At 39.2% G+C, this 24,821-nt stretch overlaps 1 protein-coding gene across 8 annotated transcripts in view; it reads left to right on the top strand.

The window, feature by feature from the left end:
- The window catches only part of LRRIQ1 (leucine rich repeats and IQ motif containing 1), a 168,681-nt gene that overhangs the window by 89,174 nt on the left and 54,686 nt on the right, over positions 1–24,821 (top strand). For 5 of the 8 annotated variants that reach the window (XM_039518503.1, XM_039518514.1, XM_039518512.1 and 2 more), the window contains one exon: positions 9,699–9,809. In XM_039518503.1, coding sequence (XP_039374437.1) covers positions 9,699–9,809 — 111 coding nt within the window. Of the gene's footprint in view, positions 1–9,698; positions 9,810–11,956; positions 12,297–14,762; positions 15,198–21,026; positions 21,439–24,821 lie in introns of those variants that run through there. The other 3 variants (XM_039518522.1, XM_039518528.1, XM_039518535.1) reach the window with 3 other exon arrangements.

Genomic DNA, 24,821 nt, shown 5'->3' with positions numbered 1-24,821 from the left:
AAAAAATAAAAACACTTTGGCCACTTCTGTCAGTTGAACCTCTCATGCAGCTGGATATCCCCAGAACATGTGCTTCTTACTAACAAAAGGCAGGTAACAATCTCTCTAAACAATAAGCAGTTGTCAGCCCCATCATTTCCTCTTGTTTCCATAGCAACCAACATCACATCCTTTCCATCTTCTCTAAACTCGGGGATTTCAATTATCTCCATTTCACTTCAGGACGAAATGCAGAGATAAAATTTCTCGATACTTTAAATGACTGCTTCATGGAGCAGCTGGTACGGGAACCCACAAGGGGAGAGGCAACTCTAGATTTAATCCTGAGTGGAGCGCAGGAGCTGGTCCAAGAGGTAACTATAGCAGAACCGCTTGGAAATAGTGACCATAATACAATAGCATTCAACATCCCTGTGGTGGGAAGAACACCTCAACTGTCCAACACTGTGGCATTTAATTTCAAAAGGGGGAAGTATACAAAAATGAGGGGGTTAGTTAGACAAAAGTTAAAAGGTACAGGGACTAAAGTGAAATCCCTGCAAGTTGCATGGGCCCTTTTTAAAGACACCATAATAGAGGCCCAACTTCAATGTATACCCCAAATTAAGAAAAACAGTAAAAGAAGTAAAAAAGAGCCACCGTGGCTTAACAACCATGTAAAAGAAGCAGTGAGAGATAAAAAGACTTCCTTTAGTGATCATCAAAATCATTTTTAAATATCTCCAGACAGATGCCATAGCAGGGATAGACGCGATGGTATCTCACTAACAAATCACTGTGTCTTATTCCTGCATTCTTTATTACTTCATCACACAAGTGGGGACAAAAGGCTGAGGGAATCAACAGAACAGAATCAACAGGTGGGGTTGTTGCAGCTGCAGGATCTGACAATCATCTTTTTTACAATTTATGGTATGTGGTATGGTACAATATGGCTGATAACCATCCCTGCTATCATGCAAAAGCAAAAGTAAAAGTGGAAGTCAAATCCTAGTGAGGCAAATAGAAAGGAGCACAAACACTGCCAACTTAAGTGCAAGAGTGTAATAAGAAAAGCCAAAGAGGAGTTTGAAGAACGGCTAGCCAAAAACTCTAAAGGTAATAACAAAATGTTTTTTAAGTACATCAGAAGCAGGAAGCCTGCTAAACAATCAGTGGGGCCCCTTGACGACCAAAATACAAAAGGTGCGCTTAAAGATGATAAAGTCATTGCGGAGAAACTAAATGGATTCTTTGCTTCAGTCTTCACGGCTGAGGATGTTAGGGAGATTCCCAAACCTGAGCTGGCTTTTGTAGGTGACAAATCTGAGGAACTGTCACAGATTGAAGTGTCACTAGAGGAGGTTTTGGAATTAATTGATAAACTCAACATTAACAAGTCACCGGGACCAGATGGCATTCACCCAAGAGTTCTGAAAGAACTCAAATGTGAAGTTGCGGAACTATTAACTAAGGTTTGTAACCTGTCCTTTAAATCGGCATCGGTACCCAATGACTGGAAGTTAGCTAATGTAATGCCAATATTTAAAAAGGGCTCTCGAGGTGATCCCGGCAATTACAGACCGGTAAGTCTAACATCGGTACCGGGCAAATTAGTTGAAACAATAGTTAAGAATAAAATTGTCAGACACATAGAAAAACATAAACTGTTGAGCAATAGTCAACATGGTTTCTGTAAAGGGAAATTGTGTCTTACTAATCTATTAGAGTTCTTTGAAGGGGTCAACAAACATGTGGACAAGGGGGATCTGGTGGACATAGTGTACTTAGATTTCCAGAAAGCCTTTGACAAGGTCCCTCACCAAAGGCTCTTACGTAAATTAAGCTGTCATGGGATAAAAGGGAAGGTCCTTTCATGGATTGAGAACTGGTTAAAGGACAGGGAGCAAAGGGTAGGAATTAATGGTAAATTCTCAGAATGGAGAGGGGTAACTAGTGGTGTTCCCCAAGGGTCAGTCCTAGGACCAATCCTATTCAATTTATTCATAAATGATCGGAGAAAGGGGTAAACAGTGAGGTGGCAAAGTTTGCAGATGATACTAAACTACTCAAGATAGTTAAGACCAAAGCAGATTGTGAAGAACTTCAAAAAGATCTCACAAAACTAAGTGATTGGGCAACAAAATGGCAAATGAAATTTAATGTGGATAAATGTAAAGTAATGCACATTGGAAAAAATAACCCCAACTATACATACAACATGATGGGGGCTAATTTAGCTACAACGAGACAGGAAAAAGATCTTGGAGTCATCGTGGATAGTTCTCTGAAGATGTCTACGCAGTGTGCAGAGGCGGTCAAAAAAGCAAACAGGATGTTAGGAATCATTAAAAAGGGGATAGAAAATAAGACTGAGAATATCTTATTGCCCTTATATAAATCCATGGTACGCCCACATCTCGAATACTGTGTACAGATGTGGTCTCCTCACCTCAAAAAAGATATTCTAGCACTAGAAAAGGTTCAGAAAAGGGCAACTAAAATGATTAGGGGTTTAGAGAGGGTCCCATACGAGGAAAGATTAAAGAGGCTAGGACTCTTCAGCTTGGAAAAGAGAAGACTAAGGGGGGATATGATAGAGGTATATAAAATCATGAGTGATGTTGAGAAAGTGGATAAGGAAAAGTTATTTACTTATTCCCATAATACAAGAACTAGGGGTCACCAAATGAAATTAATAGGCAGCAGGTTTAAAACAAATAAAAGGAAGTTCTTCTTCACGCAGCGCACAGTCAACTTGTGGAACTCCTTACCTGAGGAGGTTGTGAAGGCTAGGACTATAACAATGTTTAAAAGGGGACTGGATAAATTCATGGTGGCTAAGTCCATAAATGGCTATTAGCTAGGATGGGTAAGAATGGTGTCCCTAGCCTCTGTTCGTCAGAGGATGGAGATGGATGGCAGGAGAGAGATCACTTGATCATTGCCTGTTAGGTTCACTCCCTCTGGGGCACCTGGCATTGGCCACTGTCGGTAGACAGATACTGGGGTAGATGGACCTTTGGTCTGACCCGGTACGGCCATTCTTATGTTCTTATGTTCTTAAACTGATCCTCAGCCACCGTCCAGTCATCCACACCTCACTATTACCCTTATCCTGATTATATCTTGTTGATTTTTTTATGTTTGATCTTTTCCTAAACTCCAGATTGAATGTTATGTTATTTGGCACTATTCCTTCCTAACATAGCTTCAACTAATTTCATCCAAAAACTTAATACTTATATTAAAATAATACAAACTCATTGATATAGACATTCCCACCAATCTGAGGATAAAGTACAAAGTATGCACCTACAACATTAATTATATGCTATAAAGAAGCAGGTTTCCAGAACATCTAATATGTCCCTTCATTGCTCTATACATTCTTTACAAACAAAAATACAATAAAAATTAAGTTGTCAGCTGAACCATAGAATGACCAACCTCCAGTAGCTCTAAATACAAGGAAGTTACAGAATATTAACAAATAGGCATCCTTTTGTGCTCAAGTCTCAGTATCAGCCTGCTAACCAAATATGTTTCATGAGGAATCTTGCCATGCTACAGTAAGGATCTTGCTAAATTGAAGATGTTGCATTCACACAGTAGTGACTTATTAAATGCTGTTTCATAGGACCACTCATGTGGTCTTGTCACAGTGGATTACCTTCTTGCAAATATCACCAACTTCCTCTGCCTTAGGGCTTCATTAGCTGACATCCACATACCCCCAAAATATAAAGTTAGCATCTGCCCTGAGTTTTACATAGCCCCTCTTTAAAAAGCCTACTTATTTACCACAGTGGAACTTGGATGGGATTAGCATTGTAATGAACATCCTGGGTTCCTGATGCTCTCTGGTGAGGAGACTTGTTCCCTTCTTCTCTCCATATATCTGCTTTTTATGGAGCTGTGATGAGTGAGTGGAATTCCAGATAATTAGTCACATTGTGTGTAAGCGTGTATTTTCCAGGGTCTCTTGGGTAGCTCACCATTCCACTTCATTCATAGTCTTCTGACCACTGAGGTGAAAACACACCAGCACATAACCTTCTGTGTTTGCAAGGGATACGGGCCAGAACAAGCCCTTTGCAGTCTTTGCTGCTTCGTGATCATGGGAGCACAACCAGATTTTGATGACTCTTTGAAGCGAGACAAGAAAAAATGTGGACTTTAGTAAAAGTATCAGGAATGCCCATGCATGCCAGCAGACAGCGAAGAAACTAGCAGATTTGTAAATTTGCTGGACTGGTGACCAGTGCAGGCAGCAGATTAAATGGCACAAGAGAAGAGTATGTACCAGAAGACCAGGGGCCAGAACTGCACCTGGGGCAACTTGTAGACATTGTCCCAGTTTTGTGAGAAGTTTAAACGGGTTGTGGGCACTGTGCCCAGCACAGAGAAAACTGTGGGGACTGATAAGAGCAAGCACCAGGCACTGAGTGAAGACCATGAAGTAACTCTGTTGCTAAAACCAGTCCCAGAGCATACTTTGGAACAGGATCATCAGCAAACTCTGGGTCCATACTTGGAGAAGCTGATGCACTCCCTGAAGAACAGCCTGCTGCGGAGCCTGTAGCAAACACAGAAGGGACAAAAGCTGCCCCTGAGCCTGGTAAGTTTCTGGCTCCAATGTAATGTTTATTACTACAATAATGAGAGGGATTCTTGCTCTAACAACCAATGCAAAAGTTATGAGAAGTCCTGACTAGCAGCATGTATTCACTAATGGCAGATTGTATGTCAGGAGCTTGGCATTCTGTCTCCCTTTCCCCCCACCCCCACATCATATGGAGTTCAAAATGACAACCAGGAAGTGCAAACCATAATAAACACCTTTAAAGAGGATTTTTACTGGAAAGACAGATTTTTTGCTAGGTCCATTCCTGTTTCATAAAAATATTACATTGCCGTGTGTTTGCATTTGCCGCACTGTAGTCACTCAATGGTCTATGGAGCTGCCTATAAAAATGAACTGTGTGTTTAGGGAAATGTGATCCATTTTCAAAACTAATTAATTTCAGTTAAAGGTAGTCCATGCAGACCACAGATGACACAATCATTTGTCCCAAATATGACTGGGGTTTGAACCTTAGTCCAGAAATGTGCTGTGGGAGGGAAGGAGGAATGCAGCCATAACAGAGTGAGCTAACTCAGCATTCTGTTCATTCAGTCATGGATTCTGACCCAATCCTGGTTGCTAATAGCTGCAAACGTTTCCTGAAGCAGGAATTCCAGATAGTCACATTGTGTGGAAGCATGTATTTTCCAGGGTCACTTGGGTAGCTCACCAGCCCACTCCATTCATAGAGTGTTCAATCATTATATGTTTGAATATTTCTGATGCATACACTGCAGATTTACAACCAGCAGCTTGGAATAACGTCTTCCTTTGCCTATAGGGCACCATAAGAACAGTTATGGCCTCCCAAAATATGAAAAGCCTGAAATGATTAAGAAAAAAAAAAGCTTTTTGTAGCAAAGCCACCGGCCATTCCCCCTCCCTCTCTCCAACCCAAGTAATTATGCAAGTTTTGTAAAACAAAAACAGCTTTGCATTTTTATTTACCATTGTGTCTGCACTACCTTAATTGTGGTTACCCAGGCTGTCTCTAGGGAGATTCCATGGACTGAAGCATCCATTTCACAGTATATTGCAGTTCAGTTTTGAAATGTAACATTTTATGTCCCTGAAATTCCACAAGAAATAATTCTGGGCTCCTCCACTGAGCTTTTTGATACCCTCTATGTTGTGTCCTATTGCAGTCCCCACTACTAGCTGCTGTACCTCCACAGCTAAATATCAGTACCTTCATGAACCATTCCAAGAGGAAGCATTTCTGTGTACTGATGGTTGATGTTCTTGAGAGGGCTAACAAGCAAGTCCAGTACCAGAAACACGGGGACTTAAGACTGGAGAAAAGGCATTCTGAGAGGCAAGAGGAAAGGCTGAGAACAGGATATCCGTGCGGGAGCAGGAACAGTGGCTAAGGACAGGACTCAGCATAAAGAACTGTTTGAGCTGCTCGTCTTAGTCATAGCTGCAAGATTACTGGCTCCTGTTGCCTTTCCCACACTATGGCTTGATTCTCCTGTGACCTACCCTGAGTCCAAAAATAGCTGCAAAAACTCCATGTCTGGGTGGCCCATTCAGTCTGGCCCCATGAGCAGCTGGGCAGGGCAAACTAAACCCAATGTGGCCCTCTATCTTGACCCCCTCTCCTGTGAATACCTCCATCCACCTCCTGCAGCACCAACTGCATGGAAAATGAGGAAAGAGGGGAAAGGAGAATAGGGAAGCCTGGGGACATATTTTGAGATATTCTTTTTAACTGGTGTTTTGGTGTGATAATGGCAGCTGTCCTGCCTGGCTGTGTGTGACTGCTGCACTGTTTTAAAGCATGTGTATATATATAAAGCCATTTATCTCACCAAGAAAGTTTATTGCTATCACTGCATCTCATAATACAACCAAGATTTGAATTAATAAAGCTAAACATAAAGTCAGGAACAACTAAGAATTAGTAAGCAAACACTATTCTAGACAGTTAGGTAAAGCAATCCACGTGTCAATCACTTCCTTATTGAACCCATACTGTGACTCACTTCCCACCCATTTCATAAGACATCGTGACATTCATAATAACAGTGCATGGCAATCTAGCCCTGTTTCCTGTGCCCCACCCACATACACAAGCACATTTATAGAGATACTATTCCACCTCTTCCACTGGGCCATGAAAGTCCATAATATGGGAGCACATATCATCCCTGACTTCCGTTGCTCGGGTTCATCCAGCTCCAGCAGCGGTAGGTGCACTTTATGACTGAGTGTACCGATTCAGCAGCCCTGTGACAGAGTGCAGGGAGTGAATCGATGAGCCTGCACTCTGATCACTTAGAGGTTAATTAGTACCCCAGCTGATTGGGATCAATGAACTCACTTCGCTCATCAGCCCTGGGCTGATACGAGGCACAGGAAGGATGTGCAAAGGGAAAAAAGAGAGAAAGGGGAGATCAGAGGGACAGGGCTAGCTGGGGCTGGTCACAGAGCGAGCTCAAACTAAGGAGACCTCTTCTCCTCTCAGGTCCTGACCTGAGAGTGTCTAAAGCTGCAGCTGGAAGCACTGGGTAAATAGGTGGGAGCATGGGGTACTGCGGTGATATTGGTGAAGGGGATGTGCACTGAAAGCACACCTAGAGGACTCTGTGCAGTTTTTGCAGATTAACATGAGCCAGTTATGGGGTTTGCCTTCCCCAAAAGCTTAGTTTATGGAAGGACTTTATGTATTGTGACAGACCCAGGCCAGTGGACCTAGTAGGACCCCTGGAGAAGATGGCTCAGGGCCACCAATATATACTTGTTGTTTTGGACTGTGCTACTCGCTACCCAGATTTAAGTTAATGGAGCTAACCTTGAGAGAAAGGCTGATGAAACTTGCAGCCAGGCTGGTAGGGGGTCAGGCTAAAGTGACTTTGCAATTCCTTTGTGGCATCTCAATCCCTGGCTCCTCCAGAGGCTGGAGAGATCATTACTATAACTTAGCCAGTGGAGGCCTAAGATATGGCAGCATCCTCCAGACTTCCCTATAGACCACAGCACTGCCTGGAATCTCCAGATTTGGTACACTGCAGTCCCTGTTTCTATATAGGTTTTTATACCATGCCCATGACCATAGTATGTGAGTGCCTTTCAGTAGTTTCAGTTTAATAATTGAGGCCAGATCTTTGGAGTCCCTTAGCCAATCAGAGATGGTAAAAAGTATTACTTCTAGATGCTGCTGTGTGAGAGCCTAATGTCTCCAAGAGTACTCCTGAACTAGAGACTGAATTGAATTATTGTGAATTTGTTCCTTCAACCAACAGAGATGCACCATGATTGGAAGCTCTTAAAAAAGCCTTCCTCACCCCCCGACACACATCCCACCCCCAGCCATGCCCCTATCATACCCTCTACCCTAGGACTTGTGATGGGGTCCTGGGTCTGGAGTACTTGCACCAAGGGAATCCTCCCCTGTGCAGAACTGGAACTTCTAGGGCCCCTTCATGCCACTCCAGCCCTTTCACTGGGCATGAAGGGACTCCAGCCAATTTTCTTATCTAATTCTGCTGCCATTGAAGTTAGTGGAAAAACACACCTTGACTTTGGAGGGATTAGGGTCCGACATGTATAGACTTAGCTCCCTTTTCCCTCACCCTCACCCCTCCAAAGGGCTACAGACTTTGCTGCTGGCTCTCAGCCTCACTGATTAAGAAGTAATGCTGTCCCCACTAAAGCCGCCTCCTCCCCTGGCTCCCTCGGGGACAGTCTCATAATGGAGAAACTGACATCAGTCTGACACACCCACTCTCTCCAAAACTGCACTTCCCATCTTCCCTAATCCTTATACCCTGCCTGCCTACTCATTCTTTTCCTGCTAAGTTCTATTCTTTTTTTCTCTTCATTGTCCTCAAGCTACATCCTTTCCTCATTGTCCCCACTGCTAAGTCCCTTATCACTGCTAAAAACCAATCCATCACCTTGTAACAATCTCTTTTCTTCCTTCATTTACAGTCTCCTCCCCGCATCACTATCCATATCACCTTTTCCCTTGGTTTCCACCTTTGGGTCTCACACTGTTTACTGCATCAGGTAGGGTTGCCAGTTTTGGTTGGACGTATTCCTGGAGATTTAATCATATGACATAATCTTTAATTAAAGATTAATCTTTAATTCCTGCAGACTCTAGGCCAATCCTTGAGGGTTGGCAACCCTATCGTGAGGTTCAAACTTACCATCCTCAGCTACATGATCCTATACAATGCCTCCCACTCCAACTCTGTGCATTTCTTCCAGTTCTTGTGTTCTTCTCACTCCTTTCTTCATCTCCTATTCTAGATACCTGACTTTAGCTTATTTCATTCTTCTCCTTGTGTGTGAGACTCTCTCCTTGTCCTCAAGCATGAGTTTCCTTCATATCCCTCCTTAAATTCACCTGTTCAAGCAGTCCCTTCTCCCTTCCCATCATTAATAAACTTCAAAACTCCCTTCTCCTGAACTGTTGTCCAGTATTGGTTTTGCTTTTCTTATATAAATTGTAAGTTCTTCTGGTGTGGGAATGTTTGTGTCCATCTATGACTCTTTACAAACATTTTTTGATAAGTTATGAAGACTTAAGACTATGTGGCCTGGTAATTATGGGAATGATTATGGAGAGTATGTTTCCACAGGTTGCTGAAGGCACCTCTACTTTGAACAGGATAGGATATGTTAAAGGGCTTTCGGTCCATTTATGTTCCTCAAGTTTAGCCTCAGATAATAAAATATTTGTGATTTTCTTTGCTTTGGTTCATATAAAGGTGTTTCCACCTATCTATTAAGTTGTAGGCATTGGGGTTTATGTATTTGTTTACCTAATATTTATGATTGAGATCCCCACCTTCAAAATAGAACTTCTAAATATTTTCTAAAATATATATCCTTTTAAAATGTAGTTTAGCTTTCCACAGGTGGATGATTTAGAAATCTTTTAAAGGTATATAAAAAAGTCAAGATGGTTGCTTCTTTGTACTTACATTAATTTATTTTAGAAGTAATATAATTGTTTTTGTTAATGTAAAATGTACACAAGAGATTCTGTTTCTTTTATTAAACGACTAAAAGGTGAATAACTGCTTCAAGGAATGAACAAGCCAGATCTGACCTCTGATTTTAACTTGTTCTTGTCGTCTAGACCCAGCTGTGCGCCTGGCGTTGTTCAGAAACAATGAAAATAAACATCCCCCTGTGAAACCACCAAGGAAGAGACAGCCAGCAAAAGAGACAGCCAGCAGTTACTTTGAAGGTATGAACAGGAGTTTCCCTTTATATTTATTTATGTATTTTGCAATGTCTTTGTACAATTATTTTTCAGTTATGAAAACACATGCAGAAGTAAGAGAAGGCATTAGCTCCAAGTGTGTGTGGACAACTCAAATGACGTGATGAAACGTTTCAGTTTTAATAAATGTTTTTCCAGTGATTAATTTGTAATGTGCACAGTAGGCCTGACCCAAAGCTCATTGAAATCAATGGGAATTTTTTGATTGACTTCAGTGAGCTTTGGATCAGGCACTAAATACTTTTAAATTGGGGGAGTTGGTTTAAGTGACATGCTTGAAGCTACATGCAGAGAAGGGAGGAGAAACCAATGTTCCCTCTAATTTTTTACATCCATTTGTGGAATGAATTCTGTTATGTGCACTAATATGGAGATGATGTGTGGTGGGGTGGGGCCACAGGTTTCGGAGTGTGGGAGGGGGCTCAGGGCTGGAGCACAGGGTTAGGGTACAGGGGGGATGAGGGCTCTGGGGTGGAGCTGGGTATGAGGAGTTTGGAGTGTGGGAAGGGGCTCAGGGTTGGTGTGTGGGGGGGTGAAGGCTCCGGCTGGGGGTGAGGGTTCTGGGGTGGAGCCAGTGATGAAGGGTTCTGGGTGTGGGAGGGGGCTCAAGGCTGGGGCAGAGGGTTGGATGTGGGGAGGAGGGGGCTGAGGGCTCTGGCTGGGGGTGCAGGCTCTGGGGTGGGGATGAGGGATTTGGGGTGCCGGCTGGCATGGAGATGGGTCAGGGAGAGAGGACTCCCCCAAGCCCTCTGTCACCACAGTAGTAGTAGTTTAGAGGGAACTTAGTGAAAGACCCTTTCAACAAAATGGGGAGCTGCTCACATGCTGTGGGATTGGAGGTGGAACTGCATGACACTAGCTGCCACAGATTTAATAAAATATTTTATACAAGCAACAAAACACTGTACAGAGAAAATACAAAGCAGTAGCATAGAATACTATGAATGGTAGTAACCAGAGAAATAATATAGTTTAGGCCTTGTGTACACCCTTATCTATTTCAGACACAGTACTTTTTTCTTACCTATTTAAATACACCAAATAACACCATTTCTAATCTCACTTCGTTTCTTGGTTATTTTTTTTTCAAGTTACCCATTCCTGAAGACAGTGAACCTTTTTTTATTTTTACAAACTGTTCTGTGAATTCAAAAGAAGAATATGATAAAAATCTTTAAATGAAAAAAAAAAAAAAACACACATTTTTTTTCCGTGCTCATACAATTCAAACATCATATTGAACATTCAAAAAGAATTCACCTTTGGGTTGAGGGTATACATGAGAAATTTCAACAGAACATATAAAAGTTATAGATTGGGCTTTTCAAATGCCCTCAGCATTTGTTCAATTCTGTTAATATCGAACAATAGTAATAGTGGTAATACTCCAATTGTCTTCATTGGAAGCAGAGTTAGGCCAATGCTGGGTACTTTTCCTGTCATCCACAGCTATTCCCCTCTGGTCAGTGAGTTGGCTGGGGGGGGTTTCCAGCAAACTCTCACAGGCACTGCATGCTATTCCTTCTCTGAAGGGGTTCTGGTTAGACTGAGAATGCTTCATTCCTTGATCAAGTGTGAGGAAAGCATCTCTAGTGCACACAAGATGGCTTCAGATGGGCTTGCCAGAAGGCATTAATTTGGGGATGGGAATTAGAGTCAAGAGCACACCTGAGAACAGCTGCTTGTGCTGTTGTGATACTACCAGGATGACTTCGGAGCTTTCTGTGCCTCAGTTCGGCCTCCACAAAACAAAGAGCCTGCATGAGAGTTTCACTGAGTTGGGCTGGAACAGGACCTGTGCAGACTGTTGCTTGTCTCCCGTCTCACAAGCACCAGGCCAGTGTCTTCCCTTCCTGCCCTTTTGACCATGCCTTTTTCCTGCCTTGAGCAGATCTTCTTGAATCTTTCTTTATGGTAGGAGTTCCCACTCTCTGCCAACAAGCTCTGTAGAGATACCAGGTAGATACAAGGTGGGTGAGGTAATATCTTTTAGTGGACAAACTTCTGTTCAAGCCCTGCAGACGTTATCCCCCAGAGCAGGAGGAGGAACGAACCAATCACCTGACTGGTAGGAATCAACTTCAACCATACAACCCATTTTCCCTCCACAGCCTGCCAGCCTGCCTGCCAATCAGTGCTCTGGTGGAGGATTTGAATCCCACCCCTCTCCTTTAGAACCCACTAAAGAGAGCTCTCAAAGAAGAGGGTATCTACATTCTAAATATTCCTGCTTTAATGTGGGAGGTGGGGAGGAGAAATTATAACATCAATAGCAAGAACACATGTTATCTGTTAAATAAGGGGATTGCTACTTTTGAAAGGGGATGCCCTAGGAAGTGAAACAATTAGACCATTTTTAGCTTTTTAAACTGGAACACATCACAGTAGAGAACATCCAGAAGGATTTAAGTTGTCAAATGTATGGTATGTCTCTTGAGTCTTCTCTGTTCTTTTGGTTGTACTTATGGATTATGGTTAACAATATTTAAAATAAACCTAATGCAAAAAAGAAACACTGCATAGTAGGAAAACAAGTGGTAGAAAAAACAATGTATATAAAAGCTTATATCTGACTACTATGTATACAGTATTAACCAGTATTGATGGTTATTTAAACCACTGGTATCATATTTGTATTTTACATTCTATCCTTGGGTTGGTTAAATTTGTTTCAACTTTAAATATATCTGGTATTTCATTTTTTCATGGTTACTTTAAAATATTTATTGTTCTAAGGATTAATGGATGCCAAGTATTTGTGAGAAGGGAAGAATATAGAAAACTTTTTTGTCTGGAAACAAGTTCACTGAATGGAAGGAAAAAACTTGCACTTTAATAAGATCAACAATCTGGTGAACTAATTAAAGCAAATCAATTCTGTCTGAGTTAAGGATGACATTTTGTCATAATTCACCTTTTTTTCCTACATAGTTCAGAAGTCTCAGAATGTTGTATGTTGTTGTGTGACATAGATCTAAACACAATGAGGGAATTAGGCTAGATTGGCATCTGTAATACTCAACTTCCTTGGTTTAAGTAAGACCAATATTTTAATTTGAATGGGATTTTTTAAAATCATTTTGTTTTAATACTACATAAAAAGTATAACATTCCCTTCCCCCACTTATTGAACCGATGGCTTTTTAAAAACTCACTGAAACTTCATGGAAAATAGCACTTTTCTTGCTGACAATACACTTACTGGCTCATGTATTTTCTTTCTACTTTCAATCATTTTTTATTGCAGATTATTGTATAAATCCAAAAGTTCTGGTTTTGAAACCTCCTGGTCCTGCTTATTCCTCATTTGAAATTGGGATTTCATTTCTGGCATCACACTAATTGTACTTGTAAAAGCAAGTGTGATGCCACAGATTTACCATACTGTGGTATCTTCAAAAGGAGTAAATGAGCTCTGCAGAAGAAAACCCATTTTTTATGCAAATCATTCTATAACAAAACTGTAGAGGGAAAATGAGAGAAGAAATGTATGGACCCATTTCTTCAGAGCATTAAGGCATGTGCATAACTTTGATCACATGGGACTACTCGTGTGAGCAAAACCTGACACATGCTCCTTCAGTGCTTTATAGGACTGGGGCCTTTGTGAACAGGAATATCTAAAAACATATTTTTTTAAAGTTTGCCATGAGATATCAAATCTTTCATGAAATGTCAGTGAATCCACTACTGATCCTCCATTGACTTTATAATAGGCCTGAAGGAGAAATTGTTGTTAGTTAATATTTATAGCACAGTAGCATTCAGAAGCCCCAATAAGAAACAGACCCCTTTGTGTTAGGTGTTGCACAAACAACATATGGAGCCTTGGTCTCCACTTTGAAGAGTTTCCTATCTAAGAAGATAAGTGATATGTAAAAGGGGTGGGATAATTTTTGTAACTTGTCAATACATCTTAAGGCTACAAAACCTTTCTAAATATTGACATTGTAAATGGCACTGATGAGCCAATGTTAGCACTTAGTAAAATTTAAATACATTTTAAATACACACACACACACACGATAACCTTCTTATCTTGGGAAGTTCGGGCCTGATCCAAAACCCATTGAAGTAATCTGAAAGACATGTTTTCTGATTTCCAGTGATCTGTTAGCTGCTCATATATAGGGTGACCAGATGTCCCGATTTTATAGGGACAGTCCTGATATTTGAGGCTTTGTCTTATATAGGCGTCTATTATCCCTCACCCCCGTCCCAATTTTTCACATTTGCTATCTGGTCACCCTACTTATATGCATCAAATATGTTGAACTGGATCCTCTGGTCCAGCTGAGTCCTGCTTAGATCGGGACTAGAAGAGGGAAGGGTTAGGTGGCTTTAAGCTAGAGCTGGTTAAATATTTTGTCCAATTTTGATTTCAATTGACAAATGAAAATTCTGTGAAACTTTTTTTTGTTTGTTTGTTTTTTCTCAATTAAAAAAAATCAAATTATTTTCATGATTTTTAGACCAGCTCTACTTTAAACCACTTTTATATCTACTCCTTTATCCTGGGGCTGCCTAGGGACCAGTCCAATTCCTGGTCTCGGGTAGAGTAGTCTGCGGCCTTTGGGACCCAAAGAGTTGATCTGACAGCTACAAAATGCTGGTGTTCTCTGTTGTCTCCTTCTTCTTGGAAAACTCCTGTAAATCATGAACCAGAGTGTGGCATAATCCCTTTCCGCCACATCAGTGCCATGATTCCACTTATGAAAATTCCTACAAAGTCAATTCCACTGGCATCATGGCTGTATTACTCTGCTCTAGCAGCACAAAACTGCCATAGGAGGTGTAAGTGTCTGGACCACTTGGAATATAAGCTTTAGAAGCACTTCAGATCATCCTAGCCACCTGATAGTGAATGCAGTCCAGTTACCCATATGTCTGGTGAGCCATGTTGTTCACTTCTCTTAGGCGTGGAATCAGCTGTGCAAGATGGAGAAACAGAATGGATCTGTTAGGAAGTCAGTAATCCTGAAAATTTTCAGTGTCTGGATCCACTTCCTTTGCTACTCCTCAGAAGTTCAGGCACTATACTCTGATGCCTTTATTAAGATTTACTCGCAATTGGCGACCTACTGACACAGAAGTACATCCATCAGGATACATCTGAACCTCTTAGTGCACATGCACTCTCTGTATAGTCTTCAGATTCAGTGAAAATAACTCATTAAGGTGGCTTCACTCCTGAGTGTGCACAGTGTTCAGTGTCACAAGGTTAATCTCTATTAGTCATATTGTTTTATACTGTTAGTTGTAGCCTGCAGGCTGGAAATTTCTTAATAAGCCTGAGTATCTAATTAGTAATACTGTGTCCTCTGTCATCTTATGATCACTGATCACTAAATTATAGAAAGCATAATAAGAAATACAGAAAGCATAATAAGTTTTAAAGACAGTTTTCAAACGAATATTTATGAAAAACTAACAGGTTCTACTTTAATTAAAAATTGACTGATAAGAGACAAATGTGTTAATTTCTCTATATATTGCAAATGAAAATATAATTAGAGGAAAGATGATTGTGTGGTTACAGCACAGGACTGGGATTCAGGAAAGCAAGTATGAAATCCTGACCCTTGTGAAATGAATAGCTAAACTCCGGTTGTCTTCAGTGGGTCCAGGATTTCATAGATCCTGGCTGTGACACAGACAACTTGTATGACTTTAGGTATGTCTCTTAAAATACATCTGCCGCAACTTTCGCATAACTCATACTTGTAAAGCACATCTACATCCACAGACAGAAGGTGTTACTTAAGTGCAAAATGTTGTTATACTGTATTTATTATTACTAGGCTTAACTTAAACCCATGAAAACTGAGACTTAGGACTGCCACTTTGTCTTTAAATTTCTTTGCTAAACTAGGCCAAATACATCTGGTAATTTAGGATTCCCTTGTTTGGTTAATTTAAGTACGCATTTTGAAAATGTTTTTACATAAACATGTTTAACATATGTAATTTCTTACATTGTAGTAATGAAAGGAAATAGATTGGAAAATATAAGTATGTAGTAAGTAAATAACATTTACTTATTGATTCAAATTCCTAGTGGTTGTCTGGATATAATATCTTCAGATGAAAGCTGATAGAAGTGTCATTGAGATTGAGATATTTTCAGTAACCTTTACTAGTACTATGAAACAGATAAGCTTTCATTATATCAGGATGTGTATGTCATTCAAAAGGTAGATAAGAATATTATGAAAGGTAGCTAATACTCATGGGTATTAACTCTTTTCAAGGTTTAATAACTTTACCATTTTCAATTAAAGCATATAAAGGCCTTAGTTCCCAGAAAGCACAAATTGTTTGTATGCATCCAGTTTCTAAAATTGTCATCTTTTATTTAGATCTGGTCTAAAAAGCCATCAGTAACCACACTGCACTGTACTTGTATGGCAGACTATGGAAGCAATATCTGATCCTTACTGTATTGCGCGGTGAAAGTGACAGAATAATGCATTTCCAAAAAGCGTAAGATCTATCTTGAGATGTAATAAAATGCAGTAAAAAAACCTGTAGTGTGGAAGGGAGTCTGTCTTTTAAAATCATAGTTCTGTAGCATTGTTTCTCATTATCTAGTGTGAGCTCACACAACAGAGCTCTGCACATTGAAATATTTTCTCATTTTAAGGAATTAATGGCTCTCCACCAGCCCTTTAACATGTAAAATGAGTAGGTTACTTGTGTCCAGTACATCCAGAAAGAGCCAGGATAAAATAAACATAAGGAGTTGGATATCTTGGAAAAAATCTGTCATGGGTTTGGGTTAATCATCTCCAGAAGAAATCAACTTGATGCCTGAAATGTAAGACTTCTTGGAGAACGCAGTAAAGCCTGAGGCAGTGTTGATCTGAAGGAGTGCTCTCCATGGGTCAGAGCTGCTCTGCTGGCAGAGTGCAAACCCAGTTCACAACAGCGGCACGCTGAAAAGTTGCAAAAGACTGCAGGGGCCTTACAGTGCACGCACTCGAGCTTCAATTACATAGTTTTAGTGGCCCAGTTTCTTATGAAATAAAACTTTAAAATGAAATCTGTGCCTAATTTGCCAGTCTTCTGTCCATCAATGATAACATAGGCATTTTCAGTGATCTTGGAATAAACTAATCTTGAAATTGCTGCACAAGCTTAAAAATAAATAAATAAAACATATTTTGTGAGATGAGCAATGCAGTATGTGTTGGCCTTTGAATATTTAGAAAGTGAATTCTGTCTTTTATGTTCAGAAGTCTATTTTAAACAGTAAGGTTGGCATTTGCCTGAAATTCCAGCACTTTAAGTACCAGCCATGGAAATACTACAGCTTGATACCCTGCTGCCTAACCGTGGTTCTGGTCTTCCAAAGTCCATGGTGTTAACTCCACAGGATGCTGAACTTGGCAGAATGTTCTACCCGTTTGTGCACTGTCCTGTCTCTTCATTCCCTGCCTCCTTCCATTTGAAGACTCTGGTCATTTGTAATGATATTAGGTGGACCACAGTAAGCAGCTTGTAAGACTATCTGACTTTAATATGTTCTCCAATCTTCTACGCCAACAAATTTTGATATCAAACTGCCACAATAACCTTTTAAGGCCTCAAGCTATTATAAAACAATGTTAGAGCTTTGACACCTAGGTATTCACACCTGGTTCTATGGCAATTTACCTGGTTTTGAGGGGATTGGGGAGGGGGACTTTACATTTAAAAACAATAGAGCTAGGTCTTCCTGCTTCTTAAATTAATGACTGACTAATGTGGACTTCAGTGGGTGGAACAAGGTTAGGCCTCATAATTTCTGCAGCCGCTGAGGGCAATTTTTTTTATCATTCTTGAATAAGATAGCTGAACAGTAATTTACAGCATCTGAAGTTTCCGCTTTTTTTTTTTTTTTAATTTAGCTTCTGTGCCCTGGAACTGGGTAACATAAAACAAATATTTCTGCCTCGCAACCAATTTATAGATGAATGAATTGAGTGCAGAGTCAAAATCCACAGCTTTTTATACTGCATAAGGCAATCATTTTCGATGAATAGACCCCTGAGTACTAAAGCATTTCAAATCCTTTTTCATCTGACCATTCAGTGACCTGATAACTATTTCCTGTCCCTAAGTAAGGTTGTGACCCAGGTCTTCGAGTGCAAAAGACAGATAATTTTAGCAACAAGTTAAATCCAAATGAGTTTGGTTGGAGGGGCTATGGGAGAGTAAATTTGGCTAAATTCCTCTTTCAATAAAGGTTTACAACATTTGAACTGAAGTCTAATTAAAAATAATCATTGAATTTGTTGCCATGTACTTGGATGACATACATCCATACTATTTTTTTTAAAAACAACATGCTAATCCAGAAGTTCTACTTTTACTTTCCATAAAGTCACTAAACACAAATAGGTTATCTTACTTAGTTTTGGATTGCTAAATATTCTAAGCATTTAACACATTTAGATATGCAAATAACCTTTTACAGAGGTTACACAGGACATTTAGGTGTACACTGCATATTCAAAGAAGATCCTCAAGTGCTGCATTATGTGATAGTTTATGTCACGAAAATAAGTTAGGAGTGTGCAGAGTTATGAATCTGGGTGAACAAATGAATTCTTAGAAACAATTCCTGCGTGCAACTCTTGTAACAGATGGCAACATGATACATTTTAAATCCACAACAGAGGAAATAAAGCATTCTATAAATGTATATGTTATAATAGGAATGCCTCTAATCATCTGTCTTAACTGGTCAAATACCTTTAGGAGGTTGGATTAGGACAAGAAAGACCTTTACAAGGTCATTTTGTTGAACTGAAAATGTAATTGACTGACATCGCTCATGAAGAAATTATTGGTTTTCTATTCTGTACATGGGACCTACAGTGTTATGAAGGATTAATTGTCTTAATGAGGTCAGAGATCTACAGCATTCCAAAAAAGTTGTTTCCTTGTGACAACATTTTTAATATTGAACACAAATTTTTGGTCGTTTTTTCTTTTTTCTTACTAAAAAAGTTGTGGATCAGCAGTATATTATAACTCCTTTTGAGGATGTGAAATATTACTTTAAACAAAACATTGAGAAAAGACTCCAACGTTGAAACTTAGATATTTAAAATATAGTGCTGTTAAATAAAATGAAGAAAGCCCTGTACGTTTTACAAGATTCATATAATCTACAGAAATAGAAAGTAAGCGTGCTAGATTTAGACGCTTTTACAAGGAATTGTAGGCATGGTTACAAATTATTCAAATATTTTAACAGAGGAATTGTAGCATAATAATATATCTAGTTAATTTTATATTATCCTTTAGGACATGTATTATATAATATACATGTTTCTACTGCATAACTTTAAAATTCAAATTTTAACATCTATAATATACAAACTTTTCAAGTCATGTCAAATTTGTACATCCGTACTGTTTATAAGGAAGGTGTTTTTAGGTTGGAGTTACACCACAATCCTTCTTAGTGTGTGTGCCTTACATATCTTATCTTGCTTATGTATATTCAAAAAGAAAATTACAAAAACAGAATATTGAGTTTCAAGTTTTAAATAGGTTTGGAAACAAATCCCATACTGTACAATTAATACTGGATAAAGAACAATGTGAAAATACTATATTTTCCAACTGATACAGTTAGCTTCCTCAGCTGTGACTCAGAAAACTTCTATGCTTGTAAACATTGTCACAGCACTGCAGAGATCATGTTCTACAATAAAACGTCACTTAGATGACCATTCAAATAATTCTTCTATACATATACTATCAGGTTAAAATTTCTGACATTTTATTATAATTGCATAAATTAAATTATTGCAACTAAAAAGCCGGTGATAAGGCTTGTGTTTAGCCCCCTGTGTCACGTTAGGTGTAAAGGAATAAAAATTGCCAGACAAGGGTAGCAATTAACCTCACTTTCACATTAATTATACAGCAAGTATGCTTATGCTTAAGCATAAGTTATTTAAGTGGTTTTCAGCTGCAGACTGAGTGCCAGGCTTACTAAACTATGAAGAGTCATTTCTCTTAAAATAGTTACATCATTATTGTACTCTACTATGAAGCATTTTGAAGCATATGAAGAGAAAAGAGGCATCTTTTATAGATATAATTAAGGATTTAATTGCAAGTATACATTTTATTATTTCTAAACAGTTTAATATGTATCTCAAAGTAAAATCTATTAAGAGAATTTTCATTAGAGGTTCCTCCTTTAGGTAAGAAATTGATTGGGAATTAAACATAAAACAATGAGCTACAAGGTTAAGCAGAGAGTTCTGATTTAACCTCAAGATGACCTGGCCTTGTTTGTTCAGATGACGGTTCTAAAAGTGTGCAGAGAATATTCCCTTTTGATACAATTATTTGCTGCAAGCCCTGACCTCACTGACTGTCAGGGAGCAGGACTGAATTGGCCCTTTCTCTGATATCGTGACATTGCTTCTGTTGCCTCGATTGTGACCTCTGATTGCAAGATACCCTTGAGAATTATATATAATAAGCATGACTCCTGATTCTTAGCCAGGTCTGCTTGCTTAGGTTTTGTCAGACTCTGCTTGTAGTCTGGGTTACAGATGCTAAAACATCACATAGGCTGTCATTGTATACCATACAAATCTCTTTGAAACATATTTTTTTTAAAAAAATGCATTTTGCAAATACTAATATTTAAACTTATTTGACATACATTTCACAAACAAATTCCTTGTTCATTAGATGTCCATCATCTCATATGATGGATGTGATGGATTTTTTTATATTTGTACAAGCATCAAATAGTTTCATAGTCACTGATTAGTGCTATAGTATGTCTTATAATATGTTGTATCAGTTTCGTAACAAGAGTTTTGTCTTATTTCCCTGTTCAAAGTGCTTCTTGTTTCCATGTCTCTTTGCCAGTATGATATACTCGTATTCCTCATATGCATCCTGGCAGCACTGCTAGAGGGTGAAATCCTTATCTTCATTGTACAATTAACCATGTACAAGGAGGCAATACTGGTGAGCTCCCAGACCACCTCAAAGTGAGGTGATCTAAGGTCTGGCTAGATGAAAACTGTAGAACCTGGCTGGAATCTGGGAGAGGGTAAGTAGTAGTATGAATTTTAAGTTTGTTGGAGTTCACGTATCTTGCTGTTAATTACTTTTTTACTACATTACATTCTTTTTCTCCTGTTTTGTTAACCATGGCAGCTAGAATCATGAGGGAGAAGAGAGCCTCTTCTGAGAATGTGCTTGTTTGGGGGACTATGATGCCATCCAGGCATGTCTCTGCATTAATTGCCTCTGCTGCAGCAGCTGAACCAGAGTGGGGGAGCTGCTTGCTTCAAAGGTTTGAAAGGATATTTTGGGGACTATGATGCACCCACTGATGACAAGTTTGTATGTTTTTCATTAACATTTTTTATCATCTCACTGCAGTGATACATTAGTCTCTGTGAGAATATTTTTAACATGCTGTTTCTAATCAATTTATTTTCCTTTCAGATCAGAGGAGTAGAAGAAATTCTGCTGTAACACAAGAATGTTAAGCATACCCTTACTTTCAGTTGTTAGAGTGCATTTAGATAAATGCAACTACCATATGTTGTAAATATTTCTAATTAATGTGGGATTTTTAATTTCTTGAGCTGTTATAAAGCCATTGTCATTTTTGTTCACACTATTTCGCTGCTGTTTGTGTTGCAAGAATCTAACAGAATCTATCTAATAAAGTTTTATTTTGTGTGTTTTCTCTTTTTTTGTGTGACTTGCTTCAGCTCTTCCTGGGAGAAGCCAAGGATTCTGGGTTCTCCCAAACAAACCCAAAACAGGCATGTGGTATTTCCAGATTTGTCCATTAAATGCCATCAGCTCTGCCTTATTACAGATGTTATTACAGATCAAGTAGAATCTTCTTACCTGAGATGACAGCATTTTACTAGTATGGTTGTAGTCTTTAAAAATTGCAAAGATCATCATATTATTGGACATTCCCTGTACTGGGATAGGGACTGTGTGTTTTGCCTGTTCAGAGACAGAAACTGAGCATGTATAATTGGCATGGAGGTTGCAAGTGAACAGTCAGGAACAAACAGCAGTGAAACAAATCATACTTCTGCATGTATCTCAGCTATGGAGGTCTTAAAATTGTTAGAGATGAAAAAAATGGAGAGATTAAAGAGACGGGACAAAAGTATCACCTGAAGTCAGAATCAGCATCCTAATGCCTGGATTTAACTGGTTCCCTAGGAAGCATCCTAATTAAACACATGATCTCCCCATTAATTGTGTCTCAATTAAGTGAACTTGGGTATATTCACTGTATTTTTAATAGTTGCCCAAATAAGAATATCTCAAAAATCATGGGAATTAGTGTACAACTCCAGTGAGAATAAAATATTCATCAACATTTTATAAGCTTAGGTGAGAACTCAGTGAATTAAGCGGTGCAGGGTTGGGCATTGGCCTTTTGTCACTGGATCAAAGTTAACTTATATTAATTAGGCATTTTGCAAGTATAATAGTTCCTGCAAAGGACTGTGGGAGTTCGGATTCCTAGGTTCTGTTCTCAGCTCTGACTTGTTAGTCTGTCAGGCAAATCATTTAGGCTTGGTCTACACAAAGAAATTGTGCCAATGTAACTATATCTGTTTCTAAATCACTCGTTAAATTTGGTGCAGCCTCCTAGATAGACACTCTAAATCATTTTAAAAGTGCCCACACAAAGAGGTTATGCCAGTTGTAACTAAATTGGTTTAGAAACAACTGTAGTTAAATTGTATTTTCCACTGCATGCATCCAAAGAAGTGGGTTTTAGCCCATGAAAGCTTGTGCCCAAATAAATTTGTTAGCCTCTAAGGTGCCACAAATACTCCTCCTTCTTTTTCCTGATACAGACTAACACAGCTACCACTCTGAAATCTGTAGTTAAATTGTTGCCATTCCTGTGTGTAAACAAGTAAGAAGACTCTTTTCCAAACAGTTGAGGCTTCATTAAGGAATATTTGTAAAGTCCTTTGAATTCCTTGGTGTAAAAATACAAAGTGTTACATTAGGGCTAGAAGAATGTGTTCAAATGACTCAGTCCCTTTCTCAGTGCTTCCTCTTATGCATGGAATGTCCTCCCTGAACATAACCATAACCTCTTGTCCTTCAAATCCCTCTTCAAGTACGACTTCTTCCCTGATATGTATAAGTCACCAGTGAATTATGACTTGAAGGGAAGATGGGGATAGTTGGCTTTTATATCTATTTATAATTATGTACACATTGCAAATATATTTTTTAATGGTATGTATTTGATTATACTCCTTTCCACTTACCATGCCACTTGTTTCCTTAGATTTAATCTGTTTGGGATCAGGACCATGTCTTCCTACATGTGAATCTGAAATTGAAATCAATATGCCTATTGAAATCATTACGATTCTTTCCACTGACATCAGCTGAGCATTGGATCAGGCCTTGTTTGTACAATGCACAGCACAATGGGATGCCTGATCCTCCCTGGTGCCTCTGGGTGCTACTGTAATATAAACATTAAACAATAATCTTCACATCCTTTTTCATATACTTTGTGTGTGTGTGGAACATCTATGAGAAAATACATAATGATTTAGTGTGATTGCCATATATTTTTGAATTGCTGCATTTCACACACTGATGAGGCCATGAATAGTTAACACAATACTCTTATCTAGTTAAAGAATACATATTTCATCAAGAAGCAATGACCATGACTGACCCAAAAATAAATACTATTTTTCATCAGTAACTGAAATAACACCAGATAAAACCTTCTAAAATGAAACACAAATATGTATATATTGATCAGCATAATATACAAGCCCATGTGCATTCATAATTTTACTATACATTGATAAAGTATACATTTTCTTTACTAAACTTCACTTATAGTGTTATTCTAAAGAAACGGCAATTATAAGTACATATAAAAATCCTATTATCAATTGGCAAATGTTAAGTTATAATATCTAAATTAGAATATACTTTAAAACAAAATATTTAGATATTAAAAGCAAGATAAAACATACATAAATACTGTAATATATTTTTTAAAAGTAACAATATAAGGTTTGGTGAAAAATATGCATTTCTTTTAATTTCATAAATAGTACTGGCCAAATATTCATCTGGTGTAAATCATCATGACTCCACTGAAGTCATTTTATACTATCCCTACCTAATCATTTCCTTGCTTGTAAGTATTTAAGTTGATGCAAGTTAAGTACAGTGTTGTCACTTAGTAATCTCCATTTTTTTAAAATGTTTTTTTTAATATCCCAGTATTTCCTCCCCTTTGCCCATCATGCCCCACCAAAGACACAAATTATTACAATGATTGCTAAGCTGGATAACGTTTCCCAGATTGCTTTCCACACTGAATCTTAGGGTATGTCTACACTACAAGAGTAGTTCGATTCAACTTAATTCGAATTTGTGGAATCGACCTTACGAAGTTGAATTTGTGTATCCACACTAAGGACACTAATTCGACTTTGTGAGTCCACACTAACGGGGCCAGCATCGACTTTGGAAGCGGTGCACTGTGGGAAGCTATCCCACAGTTCCCGCAGTCCCCGCTGCCCATTGGAATGCTGGGTAGAGCCCCCAATGCCTGCTGGGGGGAAAAAATGTGTCGAGGGTGGTTTTGGGAAACTGTCATCATTGAACCGTCAATCACGCCCTCCCTCCCTCCCCGAAAGCGCCTGCGGGCAATCTGTTCGTGCACTTTTCTGGTCAGTGACAGCGTGGACACCACAGCACTGCGATCATGGAGCCCGCTGCAGTTATGGCCGTTTTCACCTCCTCGCACCTTATCGTCCACCTCTTCCACAGTCAGCTGCTGAGAAATCGGGCTACTTTTCAATGGTGCTGCAAGCACTGGTGGAGCATACGAGACGTTTTACCAACATCAACTGTCGGGTGGCCAGGCAAGGTTCATGACGCGCGTGTTTTCAGGAACTGTGGTCTGTTTAGACACCT

Source organism: Mauremys reevesii, linkage group 1 (genome assembly GCF_016161935.1).
Source record: "Mauremys reevesii isolate NIE-2019 linkage group 1, ASM1616193v1, whole genome shotgun sequence".
NCBI classification, from domain to species: Eukaryota; Metazoa; Chordata; order Testudines; family Geoemydidae; genus Mauremys; species Mauremys reevesii.
Note: the sequence above shows the minus strand (reverse complement) of the source record. Positions and strands in the feature narration are given on the sequence as shown.